Source organism: Ailuropoda melanoleuca, chromosome 15, assembly GCF_002007445.2.
Source record: "Ailuropoda melanoleuca isolate Jingjing chromosome 15, ASM200744v2, whole genome shotgun sequence".
Lineage (NCBI taxonomy): Eukaryota > Metazoa > Chordata > Mammalia > Carnivora > Ursidae > Ailuropoda > Ailuropoda melanoleuca.
This window is the reverse complement of record NC_048232.1, coordinates 15,464,387-15,490,020: the sequence shown is the minus strand read 5'-3', so window position 1 is coordinate 15,490,020 and position 25,634 is coordinate 15,464,387. Positions and strand designations below refer to the sequence as shown.

The 25,634-nt window shown below is 36.5% G+C and overlaps 1 protein-coding gene across 12 annotated transcripts in view; it reads left to right on the top strand.

Moving 5' to 3' along the window:
• TRDMT1 (tRNA aspartic acid methyltransferase 1) overlaps positions 1-21,252 on the top strand; it is an 84,198-nt gene extending 62,946 nt beyond the window's left edge. For 8 of the 12 annotated variants that reach the window (XM_034643557.1, XM_034643556.1, XM_034643554.1 and 5 more), the window contains 4 exons: positions 487-830; positions 2,873-2,930; positions 4,001-4,130; positions 9,850-10,362. In XM_034643557.1, the coding sequence (XP_034499448.1) occupies positions 487-830; positions 2,873-2,930; positions 4,001-4,130; positions 9,850-9,950 (633 nt within the window). In that variant the 3' untranslated portion in view covers positions 9,951-10,362. Of the gene's footprint in view, positions 1-486; positions 831-1,910; positions 2,002-2,757; positions 2,931-4,000; positions 4,131-9,849; positions 10,363-10,950; positions 11,011-20,501; positions 20,648-21,105 lie in introns of those variants that run through there. The other 4 variants (XR_004620656.1, XR_002142551.2, XR_002142552.2 and 1 more) reach the window with 4 other exon arrangements.
• Positions 21,253-25,634: the final 4,382 nt, after the last annotated feature.

The following is a 25,634-nucleotide window of genomic DNA, read 5'->3' as shown; positions in this document are numbered from 1 at the left end:
TCCTTTAGATCATGGGTGTGTTCCAGTTTTTCTTTTTTAGTGAAGGAGTATGGCAAACTTTGATCCAATGAACATTTTCTGGAAATGTTAATGTTTCTTTTCTTTTCTTTTTTTTAATGCTGTGCCTTTTGTTCCCATGACTTATTCATTCCATAACTAATGTTGCTTTCTAAAGTTCTTTTAAAAATATGATTCTATATCTATATTCAGCATATTTCCTATTGCTTTGTGGAATGTTTTTATTAATAAATATAGCAAGCAGTAATTCCATGAAATAAATCAGTTGTAGCCTGATGACACTATAGCTATATGATGAAAAACTTATAATAATTTGTATACATACAAGTAAATCACAATTCCTGTGTTTTTAATGACAACTCTATAAAGGCTAAAGGCATTTTTTGCATAATGTTGACTATACATTATTAATTTGTTATTTATTTTTAATAAAGCTTTTACAGGCTATGTATTTTCACTTAATGCCAGGTACTGATGGAGTTCCCCAAAATTGAATCTGAACATCCAGAAAGAAATACAATAGATGGAGAAAATAAAATTGAAAGAGAGAAAATTGAACCAAATATTTGCTTTGATAAGAGCAGACAATGTTCTGGAAAAGAGGCCATTCTTTTTAAGCTTGAAACTGTAGAAGAAATCGACCGGAAACTTCACCAGGACAGTGATCTCTCTGTGCAAATGCTAAAAGATTTTCTTGAAGATGATGTTGACGTGAATCAGTATTTTTTACCGCCAAAATCATTGCTGCGATACGCTCTTTTGTTAGACATTGTTAAGCCCACTTGCAGAAGGTCCACATGCTTTACCAAAGGGTAGGTTTTAAAGAAAGACTCTTTAAATGGGATATTCAAAATAGACAGGTTTTTATGCCTATTGTTTCTTTCAGTTCTTCTCAAAACAAGGAGCATTTTACAAAATGTTTCTGCCGGAATGATNAATATTTTTTTTTTTTTTTTTTTTTTTTTTTTTGCCCTTAATTGCCTGCTTTCGTGTTCCAATAGAATGCACGAGTGAAAATTCCTTCTGGCAGAACATTATGTGCACAACCCACAAAAGTGCTCATAAAACACAATGCCGTTTGTTTGGTGACCTTCATAAGAGCTTAATTACCCTTGGTGGAAACATGGTTTCTGTAGATACCGAATGGCTACTTTTTAACACCTTTCTTTTCATGGCACACCAGACCTCAAAAATTTATGTTCACTCTCATGATCAATGTATAAGAAGAAATTAAATTTTAATATCAAGAAATAAAGTTAAATCATCTGGTGCCCATTAAAGCATATTTAAATTTTATTCAGTTTTTTAAAATAAGTAATATATTTTTATGGTTCAAAATTTGAAGGTACAAAGATTGTGAGACTCCTTCCCTGTTTATCTCTTACTCATCCAATTTTCCTCCTTACATGCGACCAGAAATTTCAATTTACTGTCTAATCTTCCGAAGGTGTTATGTATGAGGGTGTATTTAAATATACATGTATTTTTTACCCCACTTTTTAAGTAAATGGTAATACACTGTATCTTTTATGTGCTTTTTTCATTACACAATATACACTAGGCATTATTACTTATGAGTACATAAAGAACTTTTCCATTATCTTGGTATAATATATCTCTTATTGGTTACCTTTGGGTTATTTTTTGAATGTTAATATGTTTTTCATCAATTTTTTAAAACCTACAAAGAAGGGGAAAATTAGGCCTCTCCAGAAAATTTTATGAAAGATTCCCTGTCTCTGCTTTGTTAATGCCACTCAACCTCATTTGATGAGTAAGTGTACTGTTTGGAACTTGAAGCTTTCTCTTTTCACCTACTAGTTAGCTTTCATGCACGCTGTGTCCCGATACAACCTTACCAGATTTATTCTGATTTTATCTTGTACTTCCAGGGCAACTGGTTTATTACTTTGCATTGCCTTAAAAGACTTGACTCAGCTGTTGTCTGTTTCCAAGGATGATAAGACAAGACTTATCAGTTTGGTAATAAAAAACAACCTTGAAATTCTTTTGTAATTATAAAGATGGTATAAAGGAAGCCTTACTATAAAAGTCTGTTTTAGTGTAGATAATATAAACATGCATACACACACACACACACACACACACACACACACACACAAGAAAACAGATTTGCAAAAGTACTTTTCCCTGGTGTGTCTTTATATTTTAAATTGATCTGTTTGGGAAAAAAATTGTGATAGTACGTTGAACAGCTAGCTTGGCAGTGATCTTAGGGGAAGAAATATTACTAATACCTTGTATTTCTGTAGCTTTTTATACTTTTAGTACCGTTTTTTATACAACGGTCTCTTTGTTGTATAAAGAAGAGTGAAAACACCGTGTCACAGTAAGAGGCAGACGCATGTTCAGTGGGCCTGTGTTTGTCACAGTACTGGAGAGTGGGCTGTTCAGTTCATGAGGAGAAATGATGTTTCAGGCATTATAAAAAATAGTAGCAGTTTGTTTTCACTTACATAACATTTGGTTTAATGTGGCAGGGATGCCGATATTGAATAGCATTTGGATATAAGGTCCTAATAAATGCATGCTTTCTAGTGATGAACATTAAGAAACTGATAATCCAAAATAATGATAATTAATAATGCATAATTCAAAGTGGTTTTTACACAACTCAAAACACTATGCCAAGTTTAGTGTCTGAGTAGTTTGAATAGAATGATCTTATGTCTTTCACCCAGGAATTTTTCACTTACAGAGCACATTTATGTGTTTCAGACTATTTCAGAAGGATGTAACTATGTAGATTGATTAATTCATTCAAGAAATATTTAAGAAATTTCACATTAACAAATACATTAGATGCTGCATAATACCCGTGTTAATGTTTCAGTTATGGAAGCTACATAGAAGGGACAGGATCTGTGTTACAGACGACTGAGGATGTGCAGGTATTGTATATGCTTTAGAACTAAAATATTTGAAAATTATTTTAAGTAAATCTATTTAATACTTAAAATTTGAGAGTATTAAAATAATTTTACATGTTTAATTGGGAATGAATATACATATTACTCATATATACATATATTATACATAATGTAATATATATAATTCTTTACCGTAGAATAAATCTTTTTGTTTCTTGTTGCTAGATTAGTTTATGTATGAAGAATATTTTATGTTTCACTTTCTCTTTTCTTATTTTCACCTTTGGTATTCTTTTTATTGCACAAGGAGTAAATTGAAATGCAGCATACAGTTGTTAATGTTCTTTAAAATTATGCACTAATATCTTAATATTCCTTTGGGTCACACACTATAAAACTGCCTTTCAGGGGAAGAAATCTACATTTTAGCAAGCCTCTTGATTAATACTTTAATTGTAAACTCTTCATGCATCATAGTTGAAAACAAGCTTGATAGGCTACAAAAATATTTTATACTTTTGAATAATTTTTAAGAGAAATCATGTTATCTTCTTTTATACTGAATTAAACTCTTACCATTAGTAAAATTTACCCATGATAAAAATCCTGTTAGGGGCAAACGGATTTGAGAATTTATATTTACCAAATGTATTTTATCATTTTAAGAAAATAATTTGATGAAATTGATCAAAACAGTAAACATTTTAATGATGTACTCGTTAGCATTGTAAAGATTTCATTTGTTGATCAGATTTCTTTTTTGTATCTTTCACTGTATTTCTTTTATGTCATATTGCCATTGTTTATTTCTTATGATTTAATTTTTGAAGGATCAAAAATGACAGGTAAACTGAAAGTTTCCTGATTTGTTCAACATTAGGCTTTAACGTTTCATTTTCAAAGTAAATTTGCCATTGACGAGCCAATTATAGAATTCATTGCAAGAGACATTTTGCCCTGTGCATTTTGCTACCGGGTATTACAGCACACTATTATGTTCATCCTTTTAAAATATCTCACAAGAGATGATCTTAACTTAACAAATCTACTTGCTCTCTACTTTATCAGTTATCTTGGCTGTTTTCTTACAGATTGAGGATATCTACAAATCCCTTACCAATTTGTCACAAGAAGAAAAGATAGCAAAATTGTTAATGCTTAAACTTCGATATTTCACTCCTAAAGAAATAGCAAATCTCCTTGGATTTCCTTCAGAGTTCGGTATGTGGGGTACATACAGACCCCAGCTTTCATTTATTAAAGGTCCTAGAGTTCAGTAGTGACTCATCGGTGTATTTTATGAATAAACCCTAGCCCAGACAGATGGATGTAAGAAACCTTCTTCCTTTCCTGATCATGCCATTTTTGACATTTTCCTTTCCTCATCTTTCTGCTTTTGTTTTTAACCTAAGTCCATTCCCTTCAGCCTCCATGCTCTCTCCCTTTACTCCAGTAATGGTCCCAAGTTGTTTTCAGGGAGGAAGGGCCAAATCTGCCATTTCTCACCTCTCCCCACAATGGTTTTTATTAGCATGTCTGTCTCCAGCTTTATTTTCTTGATTCCAGAAGTCGTGTTCTAATAATCCCACACTAGGTCTTGTAAAAGAATACTTAGAATTATCCTTTTTATGAAGAAATTAAAAGATTGTAGAGGAATTAATTTATTTTTTTGGTGGTGAGTGTATTTGTATTTATTCTCTTCAGAGACACATACTTAACAGTTATGCACCTTTTGTCCTCCCTATAAGTGGAGAAAAGAGAATGTGGAGAGGTGGTCTAAGAAAGTTTTCCTAATGGAAAGAAAGGGTGACTCAGGAGCACATATGCCAGAATGGACAAAAGATTATGGAGTCTGAGGCAGGGAATCTCAAGAGCAAAAATGAAGATGCAGTTGCAGAGTGAGAAAGACTCAGTCCTAACTCCTTTGCAGTCCAGGAAATCCAGGGATTGTTGCCCTTAAGAGATTGGACACATTGCCCTTGCCTTGTAGAGCGCCCTGCCCCATCCCTGATCTCTCCTTCCTGGCGCCTGTGCTCTCCGTGGTACTGATTGCTATCAGTTTCGTAGGCTGGGGTGGCTGTGTGGCCAGTACCTGGCTCGTGGTGACGGGGAAAGACAGACCTTCTAATGTGCTTCCAGGACTACGCAAAGAGGAAATATATTTTTGATAACTCTGGGGGTTTGAATGCAGAAAAGGCCAAACTTTTCTAAATCCAATATTGTTGTAATATTAATACAGTACTATTTTGGAAGCAGAAAATGGGTTAAATAGATCATGTTTTAAATTCTAAATAATGGATTTACAGATGAGGTTTTGGAACATATCCTTCTGTACATTGGGAATAAACTGTATAATTTGACTGTCCTCTTGGTATTTGGTTCTCTGTAGTCTCAGCAACCAGGTTTATTTTGTAACTCTCTGCCTTTTTCTTGGTGATCTCATTCAGTCACAAATATCCTGGGGAGTGTTACTTAAGAAAAACACAAACTTTCCTTGTCTTAGTCTATGTCACAAAATGAGTGAGAACATCATAAAACAAATAAAGAGCTGAGAGTTGGACTCAGGAATTTAATTCCCAGTCTGCCTCTTTGCTTACTATTTTTTTTTTTTTGGAAGAACAATCAAACGTACTTTCCATAGCACTAAAGAGAGAAGAGAGTTACTATCTAATTACTAATTCCTATGTTTTGAGTGCTTATTTCTTTAAGCAGTAGTAGTCACTGCAGAAATACTGACACTTAGCATGGGCCCCAGAGTCAGACTGAGCGAGTTTGAATCCTAGCAGCATCTTAACCCCTCTGCTTTAGTTTGTACCTCTGTAGTATGGGGGTAATCACAGCACCAACTTCATAGGGTCGCTGTTACTGTTAAGTGAGTTAACATAAATGCTTACGCGCTATCTGACACACAATATAAAATTCAAATGTGAGCTTTTATTTTTAAAAATCATGGACATTTATTTGCTTTCATAGCGTTTACTTCATAAATAGTTTTTTTTATCATTTAAAAATTTTACATAGGTAAATTAAGATTTTTCACAGCTCTCTGAAAATATATGTATAATACATACATGAAAGCCTTTTTACTTCCTTAACCTTCTTTTAAAATATGTGATATATTTGTATAATCAGGCCTGACTAATAACACTGAACAGCACTGTGACAGACTGTCCTTTATGTGTGCTTCCAACATGATTGACTTTGAATCTGGAATGGGCATTGTTTGAGCTGCTTGTCCACTGTCAACGATGGATTTGCATCGACTCTTTCATACGTTTTGTGCTGGTTCTTTTTGTGGCTAGTGGCATGCATTCATGAGATAGCAAGCTTTGGAAGAGGCCACTAACCTACACTTACAGAATGAAAGCTGTTATCTTGACCTTGTTAATGCTATGTTTCTTTGTTTTTGAAGATTATTATTTTTTTAATGTACCTAAGTTTTTAAAAAGTCACCTTTTAATTTAAAAGTTATATCTGTATGTAAAATACACAAGCACCCCCATATATATATACATATATATATATATATATATATATATATATATATATATATAATTTTTACAAATCTGACTTGTTTGCTTTCAAACCTTTCTTACGCTGTGATGTAATCATAATATTACAAAAGGTCGTACCTGGAATATTCTAAAATTCTGAGATCTATTTGTATCTCTGGATAATTTGAATGAAATAATTTTTTAGATGACTAATGTGCTTGCCTAAGACATATTATCTTTATAATAGCGATTTTATGATCTTGCTCAATTGCAAATATAATTTTATTATGTAATCACTTATTTTATTGCAGTAAGTATAATGTCAAGTGTTGATGAAGCAACTTTATCATAATCAACTCTTCCTTCTGGTCCTCAAAAATATATATAATTTGCTTTTCTATATACTTTTTAATTATTTCCTTCATTTTATTATATAAATTGCTTTTCCTTTATTTAATTGCTATGCCAGAGGATACGGAATATGAAAATTGTAACTAACCTTATAGTGTATACTTCATGGACAGTCTTTCATGTTGCTACTTGCAAGGCTTTGTTCTAGCAAATTTTGTATCTGTGGACCATTTTGTTTGGAAAAAGAATATAGCAAATGAAAGTCCAATATGAGAAAGTGCATTTGTGGAAACAATATAAAAAACAACTGTGGGGCGCCTGGGTGGCACAGCGGTTAAGCGTCTGCCTTCGGCTCAGGGCGTGATCCCGGCGTTGTGGGATCGAGCCCCACATCAGGCTCCTCTGCTGTGAGCCTGCTTCTTCCTCTCCCACTCCCCCTGCTTGTGTTCCCTCTCTCGCTGGCTGTCTCTATCTCTGTTGAATAAAGAAATTAAAAAAAAAATTTAAAAAAAAAAAAAAAGAAAGAAAAGCCGGCTTCAAACCCTACCTTCCTAACCCGCAACTTACTTAACCNAACAATAAAAAGAAAAATGATTCAATTAAAAATGGGTGAAGGATTTGAATAGATATTTTTCGAAGAATATAGATAAATGTCCAGTAAGCACATGAAAAGATGTCTGCAGTTATTAGGGAAATGTAAATCAAAACCATAAGAAGATACCACGTCACAAAAAGACAAACAATAACAGTGTTGACAAAGGTGTGGAGAAATCAGATCCCTTATGCGTTGATGGTGGGAATATAAAATGATGCAGCTACTTTGGAGAACAGTTTGGGAGTTCCTCAAATGTTAGATGTGGAGTTTCTGTGTAAGTCAGCATTTTCACCGCTAGGCATATATCCAAGAGAGCTGAAAACATGTCCCCACAAAAATGTGTACATAATGTTTATAACAGCATTATTCATAATTGAAACGTAGAGACAAACCAATGTCTATCAGTGGATAAATGGATAAATAAAGTGTGGTACATGCACGCAGTAGAATAATGTTTAGCTATAAAGATGAGGGAGTATTGGTACATCATGTTGCTTTGCTTCTTAGATTCCACATAAAGTGAGATCATTGAGTATTTGTCCTTTTTGCTCTGACTTACTTCACATAGTATAATGCCCTCAAGGTCCATCTGTATTGTTGCAAATGGCCAGATTTCATTCTTTTTTATGACTGAATACTGTTTGTGTGTGTGTGTGTGTGTGTGTGTGTGTGTGTGTGTGTATGTAGGTTGTTTTCATATCTTGGCTATTATAAATAAGCTTCAATGAATGTGGTGTGAATATATCTTTTCAAATTAATGTTTTCATTTTTAGCCAATGAATACCCAGAAGTGAAATTACTGGCTCATACGGTAGTTCTATTTTTAATTTGTTGGGGAACCTTCATACTATTTTCCATAGTGGCTGCACCAATATACATTCCCTCAATATATTTTGTGTGTTAATCCCTTATCAGATACATGATTTGCAAATATTTTCTCCCATTCAGTAGATTGTGTTTTTAGTTTGTTGATAATTTTCTTTGCTTTGTTGTGCAAAAGCTTTTTAGTTTAATGTAGGCCCACTTGTTTATTTTTACTTTTTTTGCCTTTGCCTTTGGAGTCAGATCCAAAAAATTGTCGCCAAGACTGATGTGAAGGAGCTTATTTCACTGCCTGTGTTTTCCTTTAGGAGTTGATGGTTTCAGGTCTTACATTCTCGTCTTTAAGCCATTTTGAGTTAATTTTTCTGTATCAGAGCAGAACTTCCAGCTTTGTTCTTTCACAGAATTGCCTTGACTTTTTAGGGTCCTTTGTGAATCCATATGAATTCTAGGATTGTGTATTTCACTTCTGTCAAAAATGCCATTGGAATGTTGATAGGTATTGCCTTGAATATGTAGACTGCTTTGGGTAGTGGACATTTTACTAATCATTCTTCCAATCCACTAGCACACACTATCTTTCCATCTGTGTCTTCTTTCATTTCTTTCATTAGCGTCTTGCAGTTTTTAGTGTATAGATCTTTTAGCTCCTTGATTAAATTTATTCCTAGATATTTTATTCATCTTGGTAGAATTGTAAATGGGATTGTTTTCTTAATTTCTCTTTCTGATAGTTTGTTGTCAGTATGTAGAAACACAACAGATCTTTGTATATTGATTTTATATCCTGAAACTTCAAAACCATGTCATCAACAAATTGTCAGTTTTGCTTTTTCGTTTCTACTTTGGATGCCTGTTATCTCTTTCTTTGCCTAATTGCTCTGGATCAGACTTCCAATACTATGTTGAATAAAAGTGGCAAGAGTGGGCATCCTTGTCTTGTTCCTGATCTTAGAGGAAAATTTTTAACCTTTTACTTTCAAGTATGATGTTAGCTGTGGGCCAGCTTTCTTTTTGAGGTAATAAAAATGTTCTGGAATTAAATAGTGGAGATGTATGCACAACTCTATTCTAAAAACAACAGAATTGTACATTTTAAAAGGGTGAATTTTATCTCCATAAAGCTGTTATTAAGTAAAGGAAAACAACCGTGAAATAATGGTAGCCACTACTTTTCCTAAAGTGCTTTACAATTCAGATTTTGATGAGTTTTGTGGCTGTTATGGGTGTACTTATGTGTATACTGAGCATAATATGTGATATAATGTCACATTGTATAGGCAATGTAATCTTGTGTTTTTGGCTTTAGATTTTCATTTGTTAATTGAATTTCATGGAAATCTTAGGGACTTATTTATGTGAACGACCACTGTGTTCTTTTTTTTTTTTTTAAGATTTTATTTATTTATTCGACAGAGATAGAGACAGCCAGCGAGAGAGGGAACACAAGCAGGGGGAGTGGGAGAGGAAGAAACAGGCTCATAGCAGAGGAGCCCGATGTGGGGGCTCGATCCCAGAACGCCGGGATCACGCCCTGAGCCGAAGGCAGATGCTTAACCGCTGTGCCACCCAGGCGCCCCCAACCACTGTGTTCTTACTAAAGGATACATCATCCTTTTATCTCTGGAAGTTGATATTTTAAATGAATGTATTGTAAATTGTTATCTCTCTTTTCTAGGATTTCCTGAGAAGATAACAGTGAAACAGCGTTATCGTCTACTTGGAAACAGTCTCAATGTGCGTGTTGTAGCTAAACTAATCAAAATCCTATACGACTAATTTAAAAATGACTCTGAGAGATGGTCACATTATTTCTTCATATCCAGATGGTAATTCTGAAATTCTATTTTGAGTTGATTCTGATGAAATTCAACTAAACTATTTTTATCTCTTTAAAAAGAAATTTGGATTTATCATAGAAATGCCAGTTTTTTTCCCTAAATTTGTATTACTGTATTTTGTAAAGCAGAAATTATTATTATGCTTTAGGAGAATATATTTTCATACGAAATTGCTAAATATACATGTAAAATGTTCTCTTTTTAATATTATGGTATCAACAAATTTAGGAACCTTGGAGTTTGAATGTCTACATGAGTATTTTATGAAGTGTTGTGACAGGCATAGTATAGTGAACCTGAGATAATTATGTTTTTAAATGTGAATTAAACAAATTGCTTTATGAATCCTATCATTTTTTTGTTAGATGATTAATTCCTCATTCTAAAACGATGATTCTAATTCTGGCCTGTTTCAAACATTGACTGTTTTACTTAATTCCAATCCTTTAAACATTTCTTAATTGTATCTAAACAAATGCATATAATATTTTAAAACAAATTATGGTCATTCAGCGTTATACAACAGTCTGAAGAAAATGTCAGAAAAATAATCCTAAATTCTTGATTACCTCTCCATTGGAAGCTACAGAAGATGTAGGTATACATTATCTGATTATCTTTAATTCTACCTGCATCTGAACCAGGAATCTTCATTGTCCCTTCTTCATTTGTAAATAACTTTCCTTCAGTTTGCTATCATGAGAGCTTGCTTTTGTCTTCCTTCCCGCTTCTTCTTAGAAGTTAAATTTTCCATTATGTTCTAAGGATGTAGCATGACATTCAGATTTTAGGGAGGAAACTCTGCCCTCTGACCCTAATTTATATGACTGTTCTGTGAATTAGCTTTTTAAACTTTCTCTTTCTCTCTCAGTAGGCTTCTTGGAATTAGGGTTTCTCATCACTGTCTTGTATCATAAATCCTGTGGTTTTGATTTCAGTGACAAAAGCAAGTGACAAGAAGAAGAAAATTGAAATAAGACCAGACAGTTGTATCACAAAATAAAAATGATATTTTTATTCTTAAAAGATAATCATTTTGATGTGGAGGAATTGGAACTCTGTTCACTGCTGGTGGAAATATAAAATGGTGCAGCCACTGCAGAAAATAGATGATGATTCCTTTAAAAAAAAATAAACACACAATTACCATATGGTCCGGCAATTCCACTTCTGGGTATTTACCCAAAAGGATTGAAAATAAGGACTTGAACAGATATTTGTACACTAATGTTCAGCATTATTCACAATGGCCAAAGAATGGAAACAATCAAAGTGTCCATCAGTGGATGAATGGATAAACAAAACGTGGTGTATACATCCAGTGGAATATTATTGAACCATGAGAGGAAAGAAGTTCTGACACATACAACAACATAGATGATCCTTGAGGATATTATGGTTGGTGAAATAAGCCAGACACGAGAGGACAAATTTTCTATAATTCTGCTTATATGGGGTATGTGAAAGCATCAGGTTCATAGAGACAGAAAGTAGACGAGGCATTACCAGGGCTTGGGGCACCTGGGGAATGGGAGTTTGTGTTTACTGGGTACAGAGTTTCTGTTTGGGGTGGTGCAAAAGTTCTGGGGATAGATGGTGGTGATGGTTGCACAGCAGTGTAAATGTGCTTAATGCCACTGAACTGTGTACTTAACAGTCGTTAAAAGGGCAAGTTTTATGTTACATACATTTTACTACAACTTAACAAAAAACACAATCATTCCCCACCACCATTTTTTTCAGAAAATCTCATAGATAAATATGGATATAGGGAAGTTATAGGCCATATATGTATCAATGATCACATCTACATTTTGTGTATGGTGTTTAACGACAAACCTTATTTTAAGTCTCATAAATTTCAGTATACAACAATCTGAAATTACTTTGGCACACTTTCACTAGGTTCTCTTCACTGCTGAAAGAATCTTACTAATAAAAAGCTTCAGAGTTTTACTATGATTAAGCTATAATTATAGTGTCCTATGCCCATTGAGCAATGTTACACAAAATAAGTGTTGAGTCCAGCGCACCAACTATAAACCCAGGAAAGCCCTGTAGAGTGTTTTCTTCCTAACTAGAAGACAGAATATTGCTTTGTGAATTTTTTAAATTATTGAAATATATTCATGGGGATATGATGATTCTTGCCTTTGAAAATAAAAAAGTAGCAAGCATAAAACTCACACCTTAATGAAGATATATTTAACAGTGTGATTTTTATAGGTTATATGTACATGCAAAATTAATCTTAAAAGTGTTATTTTATTGAATGCCTACCCTATGTTATTGGTAATAAGTATGCCTAACATTTGTTCTAGAAATCCTGTTTTCTGATGTTTGGACTTACTGTTAATTTATGCGATATTTTGGAAACTATAACCTCTTCTTCTATAAAGAACTATATGCAATGAAATCTTTGCCATTTCTAGCAGTAAACTGATTTTTTATCCTCCTTTTTTTATTACTTCTTTTGGTGCTCTTTCAAATTGCTTGCCAAATAATTTTAAGTTATTACCCTGCCTCATACTTTTAGCAGCTTTTTTGGATCCAGAAACAATGAACCAGAGATAACCAAATGAATTAATACAAACAAGATGAATCATACTGGAAAATTTTTTTGAGGAGGAGATGGGTAGTCATCATACTAGAGGGAGCTGGAGCTTCATAGTCTTAAGGGGCAGTAGAGCCAAGTGACAGCAGGGAGGGCACGGGTCACCCTGTTACTATGGGATCAGTTGACCTTCAGCGCACCCTGCATGTTTCGTTTTGGCTCTTCAATCAGACGTGCACCATGGGCAGTGCCCATAAAAAGTGAGAAAATACCTAAGACTACTAGCCCACTTGCTCCCCTTCTCAAGATTAGAGTCTTTTCAAGGGACAGAACCGGGAGTGGAAGTTGTGTAAGTCAGGACTACACAACACTTTTTTAAAAATTGTGGGTAGTGGGTAGGATTCCTTAACAAAAACCCCAATCTGTCTTCTGGTTCAATCTCAAGATGGTTCAGGTCAGAAGTTATTGAACTGGAGGTTTCTGAGGATAGAGAAATGATGCTAAGGACCCATAAGCCTGTTAATTCCAGTGATAGCAGTGCAGAATGAAGAAGCAACACTGTGTCGGTCCAACCTCAAGCATATACTGACAGATGCATCCAAACTGAAGTGGCTCTGGGTGCCTTTTTTTGGGGAGGGAGGTAACTTTATAGTTTAAAATTAGAATTTAGGGGCGCCTGGATGGCTCAGATAGTTACGCATCTGCCTTCGGCTCAGGTCATGATCCCCGGGTCTCGGGATCAAGCCCCGTGTCTGGCTCCCTGCTCAGTGGGGAGTGTGCTTCTCCCTCTCGCTGTGCTCCTCCCCCTGCTCTTGCTCTCTGTCTCTCAATAAATAAAATCTTAAAAAATAAAATAAAATCAGAATTTAGAATCAGGAGGTTCCCAAATAAGCCAAATTAGCATAATAAGGATCTAACTTTGAGCACATATAGACAAAGTAGTTAAAGCGTGTTTTCCTCCAGTGGTTATGTTATTGAAAAGAAGGCCAACTTTTCATTATTTGGTCCTCAGCTTGGAACGATGACTATTTTAGGTCACAGGTTATAGACTGCTTTACAAATAGCTTTGGACTTTGAACTTGAGTGAGAGTCATATAGTCTCAGCAGTTTTCTCATAGCCTGTGGTTGAACTCATTATGTAATTTTTCAAGACAGCCTTTGAACCTGCCTATACTAGAACTGTTCCTCTCAACTTCTAATGTCAAAGTGTGCTGCATACAACTATCAACTTCCTGATATTCATTTATTTTTTTGATCCACATCCAGTCCAGCCTCTTCTTCCTCCGTTCATCATACCAAAATATCTCAGTATGCCTATAATACTTCATTTAGGAATGTCCTTTTGCATGTTTTATCAAAAGGCAGTAAGAATCCTAGATATGTTCCTTAACTTCAGTTTATACCAGCCAACTTGTCAGCACTATTTTTCTTCTTTTGTCATTCCTTTACTTTGCTACTAAAATTAAAAACCTTCAGTTTTTTTTGTTTTTTGTTTTTTAAACCTATTTTCCTAGCCTCTATGTCTCTGTTTCTCTCTTTAGGACTTCTAAGAATATTTTACACTAAGATACTTATGCTCTTCAAAATCTTTTGCAACCAGGACCCAAACTGTTGTTCAATAAATATGAACATGTGCGGAGAACTTTGCAGGCTTCTGATTCCTGAAGTACTCAAATTGTTTTCTGAGTCTTTTCTTCAGCTACATCCAACACTCACAGCTCTCCCTCAGGTACACTATACCTGATTCCTGAAGCTTTCAAAAATTTATTTTTCCTATGAATACGAATCTAGATAGAAGTTTTCCCAAACTAGAAGATAGGAAGTTAATTTTCCTGTAGAACTCTTCTTCATAGCTCTGGAATGTTCTCATTTCGTTGCTTGTACATACCACGGTTCCATTGTTTACTTCAAGGATTTGCTCTGTATTTTATTTTGTTTGCACCTTTTTGTCTATTCATATCAGTGCAGATTTAAATTGTAAGAGTGTAAGTAGGGAACATGTTTATTTAGCCAAGTTGGCTCTGTAATCAGATGAGATCACCTGAAGAGTCTAAAGAGAGAGAGTGGAGAGTGGGGGTCTGGTGCAGAACTCATCCATTACTGGAGAGTCAGTCCTCAGTCCTCTTTACCCTTTACCATCCAAGCCATTTTTTTTAAGGTCTCACCCTTTCCAACAACTTCTTTTGCCCGGGATACTCAGATAATTCCAGATCCAATATTTCTCTTAAGTCTTATTCTAGAAAGTTTATGCTGGGACATCTTTAACTTGAGTATCTTCCTGTCACATCAGACTTAGCATATTTGAAAACAAGTAAATCATCCTCCATTTAAAAATCAGTCCCATTTGGGGCACCTGGGTGGCTCCATCAGTTAGGTGTCCGACTTTTGGTTTTGGCTCAGGTGATCTCAGGGTTGTGTAATTGAGCCCTGTGTCAGGCTCCACACTCAGTGTAGAGTCTGCTTGTCCCTCTCCCTCTGCTCCTCCCCCTGCTCTCTCTCAAATAAATAAATAAATACAAAAATAAAATCTTTAAATTTTTTAAAAAAATAAGTTCCACCCATGATTAACTTCAGTCTTTCTCTTCATGATACTGATGCTCTCCCAGTCTCTCAGGTTTAAACCCCATCACCCAAGATCATCATCACCTTCTTTCTCACTCTATTTCCGTTTATCAGCTTCTGTTAATAAAGTGGCCTCTCCAAGAAGGCCGTCCCTGAGCAATGATTCATGTTAGGAAAACAGAAAATGTCACTTTGAAACCTCAAGACGTACATGCTCATTTGCAACCAGATTTGTATGCTTGGCTAAACATGGACATTGAACAAATTTTCAGCCTTCTGAATTTAATCTAGCATGAATATCATTTTTACTCAGATACTTGTTATTCTACTCAGCTAGTTCCTTACACAAGTACAGTTAAACATTTCACACACACGCACACAATTGAAAATACCTAATGGAATGTGATAGTCCTTGTGTAGTAGATTTAAGTTGAGTTTGCTGTTTGAAAAGCCAATACTATGGATGATTAGACAATGAGCTGGATAGTTGCTATGATTTGAAATCATTTTAAGTGAAAAACATTCCATATTTTGGAGAATGTAAACTTCCAAGAGGGTAGGGATTTTTAATTTATTTTCCCCCACTGCTTTCACCTTTCCAGGGACTAAAATAGTACCTGGCCCATAATGAGCCCTTGATAAATACTTGTTAAATGAGTGACTGTAGTCCCCATACTGGATCAATATAGAAGCTGCCTAAAGGCCATCACACTGTGGAATTTAAACAGTACCTTTGAGTCACTCTCCTGAGAACTATTTATGTTACTGCCACTTCCTCCATACTCAGAGGAATAGCCAAATTTACTCAAGTTTGCAACACATGATTTAAAAAACAATTCTAGGATAGGGCTTGATCTTTTGGCTTTTGAGGAATATTTTTAAAAATATTGCATTCTCACTTCTTGCCTGGACAAGAGCAGGCTCATTTCTCTTTTCTCCTTCTAAGTACAGTTATCAATTCTAGGTAAGTATGACTATAAAACATAGAAGAGGCATCAGAAAGAGGACTCTGAAAGGTGGGAAGAGGAAAACAAACCAGCTGGGTAATCCCAAGACTGGAAGGGGAACATGGTTGCTGAATGTCTTACAACCTCCCACCCAGCAGGAGAAGGCAACCCATGTTTGGTCTTTCCTGACTCCCAACCTCACAAGATATGGGAGCCCAACATGGCTCATTCATACCCCAGATGGAACTGGAGTCCTGTTGACCAACACCAGATGAGTCTGGTACCACCAGCAAGGGCAATATGTAGGGCTTCCCACTGAGAAGTGTCCAGGGGAAGCACTTGACTTTTCTGTAAGGCCTGAGACTCCTCTCACTTGCTGAGAACACTAGACAGCCAGAGGGCACTGTCAAGGGGATCCTACCACAAAAGGCCTGGTCCAGAAGGCTTTTTCATCACCATGGACAGGAGGCTCCTTACCCCACTCTATAGGTGCCAGGTGACCTAGCCTGGGGAACACCTTTCTCCCCACCATCAAGGGCCACATGGAACCCCAGGAGTACCAGATAAACCAACCAGACCAAAAGGATCTGAAAATTAAACCGCCACTGGAACCACAAACCAAAAAGTAGGCCAGGGTCTGTAGGCTAAGCATAAACAGCGTGACTACTTGCTAAAATAAAAGATTAAAATAAGACTCAGAGCCTCCTAACATAAAAGACAAAATATCCAGGATACAATCTAAAATTACTTGTCATACCAAGAACCAAGAAAATCACAACCTGACTGAGAAAAGATAGTCAACTGATGATGCCACCAAAATGAACCAGCTACTGGAATTATCTGACAAGGATTTTAAAACAGCCATCATAAAAATGCCTCTACAAATAATCACAAATTCTCTTGGGACAAAAAATAGAAAGACTCAGCAAAGAAATAGGTAACATAAAGAGTTTTAAAAAGTTAAAAAAAATTCATTGTGGTGTGTGCATTATATCCCAATTTTTAGAAAAAGTAATAATGGTGATTATTTAACTGAAAAATATAATAACCAAAAAAATCTTTAAGAATGGTATGGTAGAAATGACAAGATTAAATCAGTGACTTGAAAATAAACCATAGAGTTTATACAATCTGAATAACAGAAGAAATATTGGGGGAAAATGAACCTCAGTGATCTGTGGGACAATAACAAAAGTGCTAACATTTGTGTATTTGAAGACCCAGATGTAAAGGAGAAAGAAAGAATAGAGCCAGGAGAATATACAAAGAAATAATGGATGGAAATGTTTCAAATTTAGCAAAAGATACAATTGTGCGGGTTCAAAAAGCTGAGTGAACCACAAATAGGATAAACTTAAATCCAAAAGATACATCATAATTAAACATGAAAATGAAAACAAAAAGACATCAAAAGTAGCTGGAGAAAAATGGCATATTACTAGAGGGGAACACAATTTAAATGACAGCAGATTTTCATCAGAAACCATGAGGGCCAGAAAAAGATGGCACAACATTTTCAAGTGCTGAAAGAAAAGAACTATTCACTGCAAATTCTATACTCCTCCAAACTGTCCTGCAGGAATGAAGGAGAAATAATGATATTTTCAAATGAAGCAAAACTGAAAGTATTTGTTGCTAGCAAACCTACTGCAAAAGAATGCCTAATGGAAGTTCCTCAAACAGAAATGAAATGATAAAAGTCATCTTGGAGCATCAGAAAGGAAGAACAATGGAAAGAATAGAATTAGAGATGCATACAATAAATATGGTCCTCATGAATTTTATGAATCACATTTGATGATTGAGACCCAAAATTGTAATTTCCTCTGATGCTCAAGACAATGATATTTAAAAAGTAGGGAAAATAAAGGGACCTAAACAAGTGAGATTTCGTTTCCTGTGAAGTGGTAAAATGCTGATACCAGGAGACTGTGATAAGTCATAAATGTATATCATAATACCCAAAGCAACCACTGCAAAAACTATACAAAGAAATGCACTCAAAGTAACCATAAATAAATCAAGTTGGAAGGCAAGAAAAGGGAAACAAGACTAAGGAGTGGAGGAAACAAGCAGAAAACAAATGAGTAAATGGCACACACACAAGCTCTACCACATCAATAATTATTTTAAATATAATTGGTGAAAATATGCTAATTAAAATACAATATTGGCAGAGTGGATGAAAAAACTTTAATTACATGCTACTGACAAGAAATTCACTTCAAATTAAATAATGCAGGTGGGTTGAAAGTAAACATGATGGTACAAACAAGAACCACAAGGGAAATCTCTAATGATAAAATTCAAAAGGACAAAAGGCTTTAGAAATGAAAATATGAAACAAAAACTGGAAGCATATTAAATGTCCTTTACTGAGACAACGGTGAAATAAGTGATTAGGAAACCAATCAAAATGCTATGCAATGATGCAGCCCCTTTGAAAAACAGTTTGGCAGTTCCTCAAAAACTTGAGTTACCATATGACCCAGCAATTCCACTCTTAGGTGTGTGCCCAAGAGAACTGAAAACATATATCCACACACAGACTTGTACAGAAATGTTCACAGCAGCAGTATTCATCATGGCCAAAAAGTGGAAAGGACTATTATGTTTACCAACTGACAAATAAGTAAAGGAAGTGTATGTATCTGTACGCTGGATTCAGCCATAAAAAGAATGAAGTCCCGACACGTGCTAAAACGTGGATGGACCTTGGAAACGATGCTAAGTGAGAGAAGCCAGACCCAAAAGAGGACATATTATGTAATTCCATTTTATATAAAATGTCAGAATCGGCAAGGTAGATTAGTGATTTCCAGGGGAAGGGGGAAGTGGGGAATTGAGAGGTACAGGGTTTCTTTTTGAGGTGATGGAAATGTTCTGGGATTAGTGGTGATGATGGAACAACTGAAAAAACTAAAAAGCATTTAATTGTACACTTATGTAGGGTGAACATTATGGTATATGAATATAAATTTGGTATATGAATAATACATGAGTATATATAACTTTATTGTATATAACAATACAGTTATTGTCAAGGAGACTAGGAGGTGACATTGAATTAGGTTCATGTGCAAAAAGACAATTTTATACATGTATATCCCAGGCTTATAACTGAAATTATTCATCTGTAAGTATCTGTATTTTATTCCAATCGGAATAAAATAATAGATAAGGGTTACATTAGAGTAATTGAGTTCTAAGTTTCTTGTTTATATTCTGCAAATTGAAGATAGCATAGTTACATTTCTTTTATCGTTAAAACATTCTTTCATTCAAAACCAGTACTCTATTCCAAGTCTCTGCCGTGGAGTCTGATCATTTTAAACTAGCTTTGAAGTCTCTGTTTCCTTTGCATTCTGATGGCACATAATGCAGCCTCCTCCCCAGACGTTTCCCCTCAGGACAGAGGCTGCATCTTACCCTGTTCTGACTGCTCAGCACCTCTCTCAGATGCTGACAAATGGTGGGTACCCTAATAAATAATTGTCCAGTTAATCTGACTTGAATATGAGCATGCTGAGTTTTATAGCAGGGTCATTATGGTCTTTGATGACTTGGGGAATTGTTGGAATAATTCTATCAGTCAACTTAAATAAGAAAAACACATTAGGTTTTATAGGAGAAGTATTTAATACCAGAATTGTGTGTAACTCCTAGGGGATTGTTTATGCCTCCTATAAACATAGTCTAGGAATTGTTGACAAAGCTTGATTTAGCAGGACTTCTATAATAAATATAGCCCAAGCTTCTGTATAAAAAAGTACAAAGGGACAAAGGCTTCGGTTTTTACAGATCTTGGAATAAGGGCACTGAAAAAGACCAAGAGGTGAGGTCATCTCATCCTTCTTCCTGCCCTGATGACAACACCTTCTATCTTCCCACAGATCTGTGTGGCACTTCAATTAACGAATCCCCTGGGAATGATGGTGCTTTGTAAGGCATCAGCCTTGTGAAAACACTCCTCCCATCATAAATCACATCAGTGAAGCAAAGCCTCCCACTGCCAGATAAAGATGCTTCTGTGTGCTGCTCGTGTGCTGCTCCTGTTTGTAGCTTTCCAATTAAAAGTACAAGAGGCAGAGTTCTGTAGTGTGCCAAATATGCCTAAACTCTTCTTCCCCCCCCCCCCGCCCGCCGCTGCTCAGTGGGGACAGGCTCACCTCACTTGCTCTCCTCCTCCATCATACACAAAATATTGTTACAGAAATGCATTTCTCCCTTTTCAAAAGATGGGATCCACTACAAGTTGCAATTGTTTGGCACCTACACTTCTCAGCCCCTCATAGTCCGTGTTCCTGCAATCTGGCATTTTCCTTTAACTGTGGTATGAATCACGGTGTCTGAATCTTGCACTTCATTGCCTGGTTCAGGGAATTCCAGGAGTCACCAGGTCGAAAACTTATTTTGTTCTTTTTAGGTTACCTTGCAAAGGAAATGTCAGGAGGGTTTAGCCATGGCACTCCCCAGAGATAACCTCACTTCACTGCTTCACAGCTTCATGGAAATTAAGCTCAGATGAATCCAGTGGAAGTGCGGAAATCCTCGTATCAAGTGCTTTTGGAGGTAGAGAAAGCTGTTCTGTGTCTCCTCACTGGCTTTCGGAGCCATTAATCCTAGCAATTTATGTTTCCTCTGGTGTGTGCCCCATCTTTGACCAGTTCCTGTCCCACAATGACACAAGAGCCCCAGTCCATATTTTGTTTTCTAGAATCTGTGACATGATCTTAACATGTAGATGGTATGTGTGTGTCTACATGTGCCCTTAGCAACCCTGTGCTCCTTATCTGAAACCCTAGTCCTGTATTACATTCCTTCCTCTGAATATGAATTTTCTGATTATATTCTCCCTGTTTATACAGGGATTATCATACTTTAAAAAATTTTTGAAAAAAAATCCCAGAAAAGTCCTCCAAACTCTCAATAATGTATACATCTATCTACCTTCTCAGGAAAATCTCTGCCAAACCTGAATTATTCAAATGGTAATGATTAACTCATAATTCTTTTCCATTCTGCTCAAGGATAATTGCAATCATTGTCGTAATGAGCATGGAGATCAAATGCCTGGATTATGTTCCCTGAGTAAAGACCACACTGCATTCACAGAGATCAGTTCATCACAGTAGTGGCTGTGCTAATTGCCTAGGAGGTAATGCATTTCCCGTAAAATGAGCAAATGAATGGTTTTAAACTTATGCCAATTTCCATAATTATTTTATGTAATCCTTCATGAAAATTGAATAGACAATTGGAACAATATTGTATTGCCTTGAAATTTTGTAGGAAATCACAAAACCGGCATATGTAAATGTACCTTTTAAGCAATGTTATGTCCCTGAAAAAGACAATGAGTTCAGTGTCATAAAGGTTATAAAGGATGATTATATTCACCAATGTTTCCATTAACGACGAAAAACGCAGATTAATTCTACAGCGTTCTCTTTTAAACTGCTGTGAAAATTAAAAGAGACCAAGGAAAGCACCAAAGCCAGATTGGAGCTATAAAAACGAGATGGGAGCTAGATACAGGATGTGGGAATCTTGACATTCTTCCTCCATAGCATCTCTGCCTTTCCATCCTCTCCTCACTCCCACACGGATCCAGTCCTCCACCAGGTAAGTTCAGCTGGCCTACCAGAAATACCACACCAGCTTTATTGCACTCACGATTTAAGAGCAGGTCCAATCAAAATTCTTCAACCTGTCCCTTAAGGCCCTCAATCAATGCCCCCAATTTTACCCAGCTACCTTTCCTTAAAATGACCCTCCTAGACTTACAGAGCCACAGTGTCTATTGTCTGTCCAGACTGGGTTGGGGACCTCTTTTTCAGTTTGGTACATGGTTTCTTAACAGCATATTGGTCGCATGTTGTCATATCCATCTTCATAATGTTGTGCGTTTATAGCTCTCTGGAAGTACATACACCTTTATTGCAAACCACAGAAGGTCATGGCCTTTACTTCTTTTGAATTTTCCTCAATTTTAAGGATGTCATAATATCTGCAATGAATGCTTATTAAGACTATAAAATAATGGAATTTGGAGGAAGCTAATAGGAAAGAAAATGAGCCTTGGTATATAAAGTAACAGTTACCAGAATTATATTAATGTAGTATTGAGGCACTCTCCAAGAATTTGGAGAAAAAATGGAAAACAAGGCCTAAATAAAGTCTATACACTTAGCAGTAAAATTTCCAACAAACTTTTCTCATCCAGGTAGAAAACTAGAGGACTTGTTTTCTGAAGAAAGTGAATGACCGCAGGGGAGAAATACCTTCCAAAATGAACATTTGGGTTCCCCAGTGAATGGCCAGGTTGCCATTCTGTCACCCTACGATAAAACATACTAGTTATGAGTGCCATCTGTGCATACACAGCTTATCATCCACTCTAATGTTTTATTCTAAAATGTAAATGGACAGATAAAGATCAATAGGTATTCGAGGAAAAACTCCGCCACAGAATAGAAACACCCAACAAGCAAATAAGAGAAAAAGAGCTTCGAGAAAGCAGAGACCATGCAGTAAACAGAAGAAAGCTTCAAAGGGCAACTATAGTATTTTTTGAATAATAGGAGCTGTTACAACCATGAAACTAGAATAAGAAAGGGTTTTGAACTTAAAAATAGGACAGTTTTTTATTTTTATTTATTTATTTTATTATTATTATTTTTTTAAGATTTTATTTATTTATTTGACAGGGATAGATAGCCAGTGAGAGAGGGAACACAAGCAGGGGGAGTGGGAGAGGAAGAAGCAGGCTCCTAGCGGAGGAGCCTGATGTGGGGCTCGATCCCATAACGCCGGGATCACGCCCTGAGCCGAAGGCAGATGCTTAACCGCTGTGCCACCCAGGAGCCCCAGGACAGTTTTTTAAATAAAAAATTTAAAAGATGAATACAAAGAACTTTTCACAAAGAGAATCAAAGATGAAGTAGAAAACAGAAAAGAAAGTTGTGAAAGATTAGATCGATCTCAGAAAAATAGAGAAACGGAAATAGGGATGCAGCCCCTGGCCACCATATGGTTCTCTTCCTGAGTGAAGATGCCCTCCCGCCTTGGGGGCGGGGAATGAGGGCCTTTGTAAAATGCAGAATCAGTGAGTCCAAGAATGAACCTGACATTCTTACATTTCTGACAAGCTCTTGGGTGATGCCTGTGCTGGGGCCATGGACCACACTTGGAGTAAGCAGCAAGGTTGTAGTTTGGTCCATCTCGATCTTCCCTGCACCCATCATCGATGACTAAACCACTCGAGACTGAGGCCGTGAGGCAGCGGTGGGTAGCAGGTGTCCCTCAGATCTCTGTGCAGCCAAATCTGAACTCACGGTCTTCTCCCCAAAACCTCATTCCCCTGATTATTCTCTCTTACTCAATTATCAACACTTCTGTCCTTCTAATTTCTCAAACAAGGAACCTGAACATCAACCCACCCCCACCTGTTAACTGTCCAAATACTTTGGTAGATCCCGTTTCCTGAATATTTCTCACCATTTCCTGTTTCCTGCTCTTTCTGCCCCTGCCTTCATGGGGGGGAGGGGCTTCCCAGTTCACGTCTCTTTCACTGTACTCCAACCTCCTCTCTAACTCTGGGTCTGAAACTGGGCTCTGGCAGGAATGCTTGTCAAACACAAACATGACCATGTTAATTTCCTGCCTACAGTATTCTCATAATTCTCCATTATTTAAAATAAAACCTAAGTTCATTACAATGACATTTCAAGGTCCTTCTTGATCTGACTTCTTGTCTATTTTAGTCGTTTCATCTCCCACAAACACACACTGCCCTGGCCATGTTGACTTCTTTTGTAACCAGAAACCTTCACATGGGCCATTTTCTCTGTCTGAAATTCCCAATCCCACTACTTTGCCTGGAGAAGTATTCATTCTGTAGGACTCAGCTGGTCTCCAGGGAAGCCTGCATTGCTCTTCCTAGGCAGAGTTAATTCTATTCCCTATCAGTATTTTCCTTTTTTTCTTTATTTTCTTTCTTCTCTTTTGTCCTTATCAGTGTTTTGACTACAGTGATCCCTTCTTAGCCAGCAATTTCCTCATATGAAATTCTAGTATATCGGGATTTCCTCCCATGTACATTTTTGATCACCACAGGATTTTCATTTGTGCATTGTATTGGGAATTATTAAGAAGGGTGGGGACTCAGGATTCAGAATAGAAGACAGAGGTGAAGTGGACGGGCACAGAAGGAGTCAGGTTGTACAGAGACATCTTGGAGACGTTAAAGGAGGAAGAAAGGAAAAGACAGTTCTGGTTCTTACAACTGCTTTCTGTTGGTTTCATAAGGGGTGAAGGAGGGAGAGAAAGGAGTTGAGAGTTCCATAGGCATTGCTGTGGAGCTGGGGAGAGAGGTAGGGAAGTGAGACCATGAGGCAGGACTGGGAGCAGAAGTCATGAGTTGTTGATTAGCAGCTCACTGACACACACATCTGGAGAGAGTGATACAACCCTAATTTCTTATAGCTCATTCAAAGTCCCCAGTGCATATCTCTGTTCTGGAATCATCTTCCAAAAGACGAGAGCTGGGACTCCACTGATTTTCCTTGTACCCAAGATTTTAAAATCAACTGTGAATTCTTTTATCATTTCTTGCTTTAATGAACCCAAACCCAAGTGGTAGAAGAGGAAGGAGGAGTATTATGATATTTACTTACATGGTAATAACAGTTTCTGCTTAGTGAGCGCTTATGTGCCAGAGACCAAATGCGCTAAACATTGTATACACCTTCGGTGCTGTTATAATCTTTCCGCTGATGAGGAAACAGGGCCACGTGGTTAGGAAGTGGTGGGGCTGGAGTTTGAACCCGGATCAATGAGCTTCAGACCCCGTGTTCATAACCCTTCAACCATGTGGTGTCCCCTAGACATGACTTTGAACGGAAAAATATACACTGTATTTCATTTATATTCCTGTCATTTTGTAGCGTAAAGGGCTAATACATGAAGGGCACACTCCGGGTATTTGTGGAATGCATTCTGGATTAGGGAGGAAATGGGAGATTTGCTCATCAATTAAACGCAAGGTTTCAGGTCAGTAGAAAGTTTACCTTGGGGGAGGGAAGAAGGGTGATTATTCACCTTCTAAGTCTAAAGGTCATGGAATCTAAGACTTTTTAAATTTCTCTTTGCTGAAGAAATTCCAAATAAGGCAGGTAAACAGAATTCATGATAATGCCATGGAAACAGCAAATGATTTTTATATTGCTTCCACCAAGTCATCATAAGCAGATGGTGTGACTTGTCTGTTGATCTCAGCTAGAGTTGAGTAGGTGAGCTGGAGGTAAAATTCTCCAGCTCACCAAAAGTCAGACATTGAAAGGATATTTCTTTCTTGTTTTTTTTTCTCATGTGAGGGACAATTAGGAATTGTATGCCTAGATTAGGAGCAAAGAAAGCACGTTGTTTAATAATAAGCACGTTGTAAAACAGGAAAATCCTATCAAACAGGAAGTTCTTATTGAGATCATGCTGGAGACCTTTTCTATTGCACGAAAAGATTTGCTGAGTACATGTATGTACTTTAGGAAAACATAAT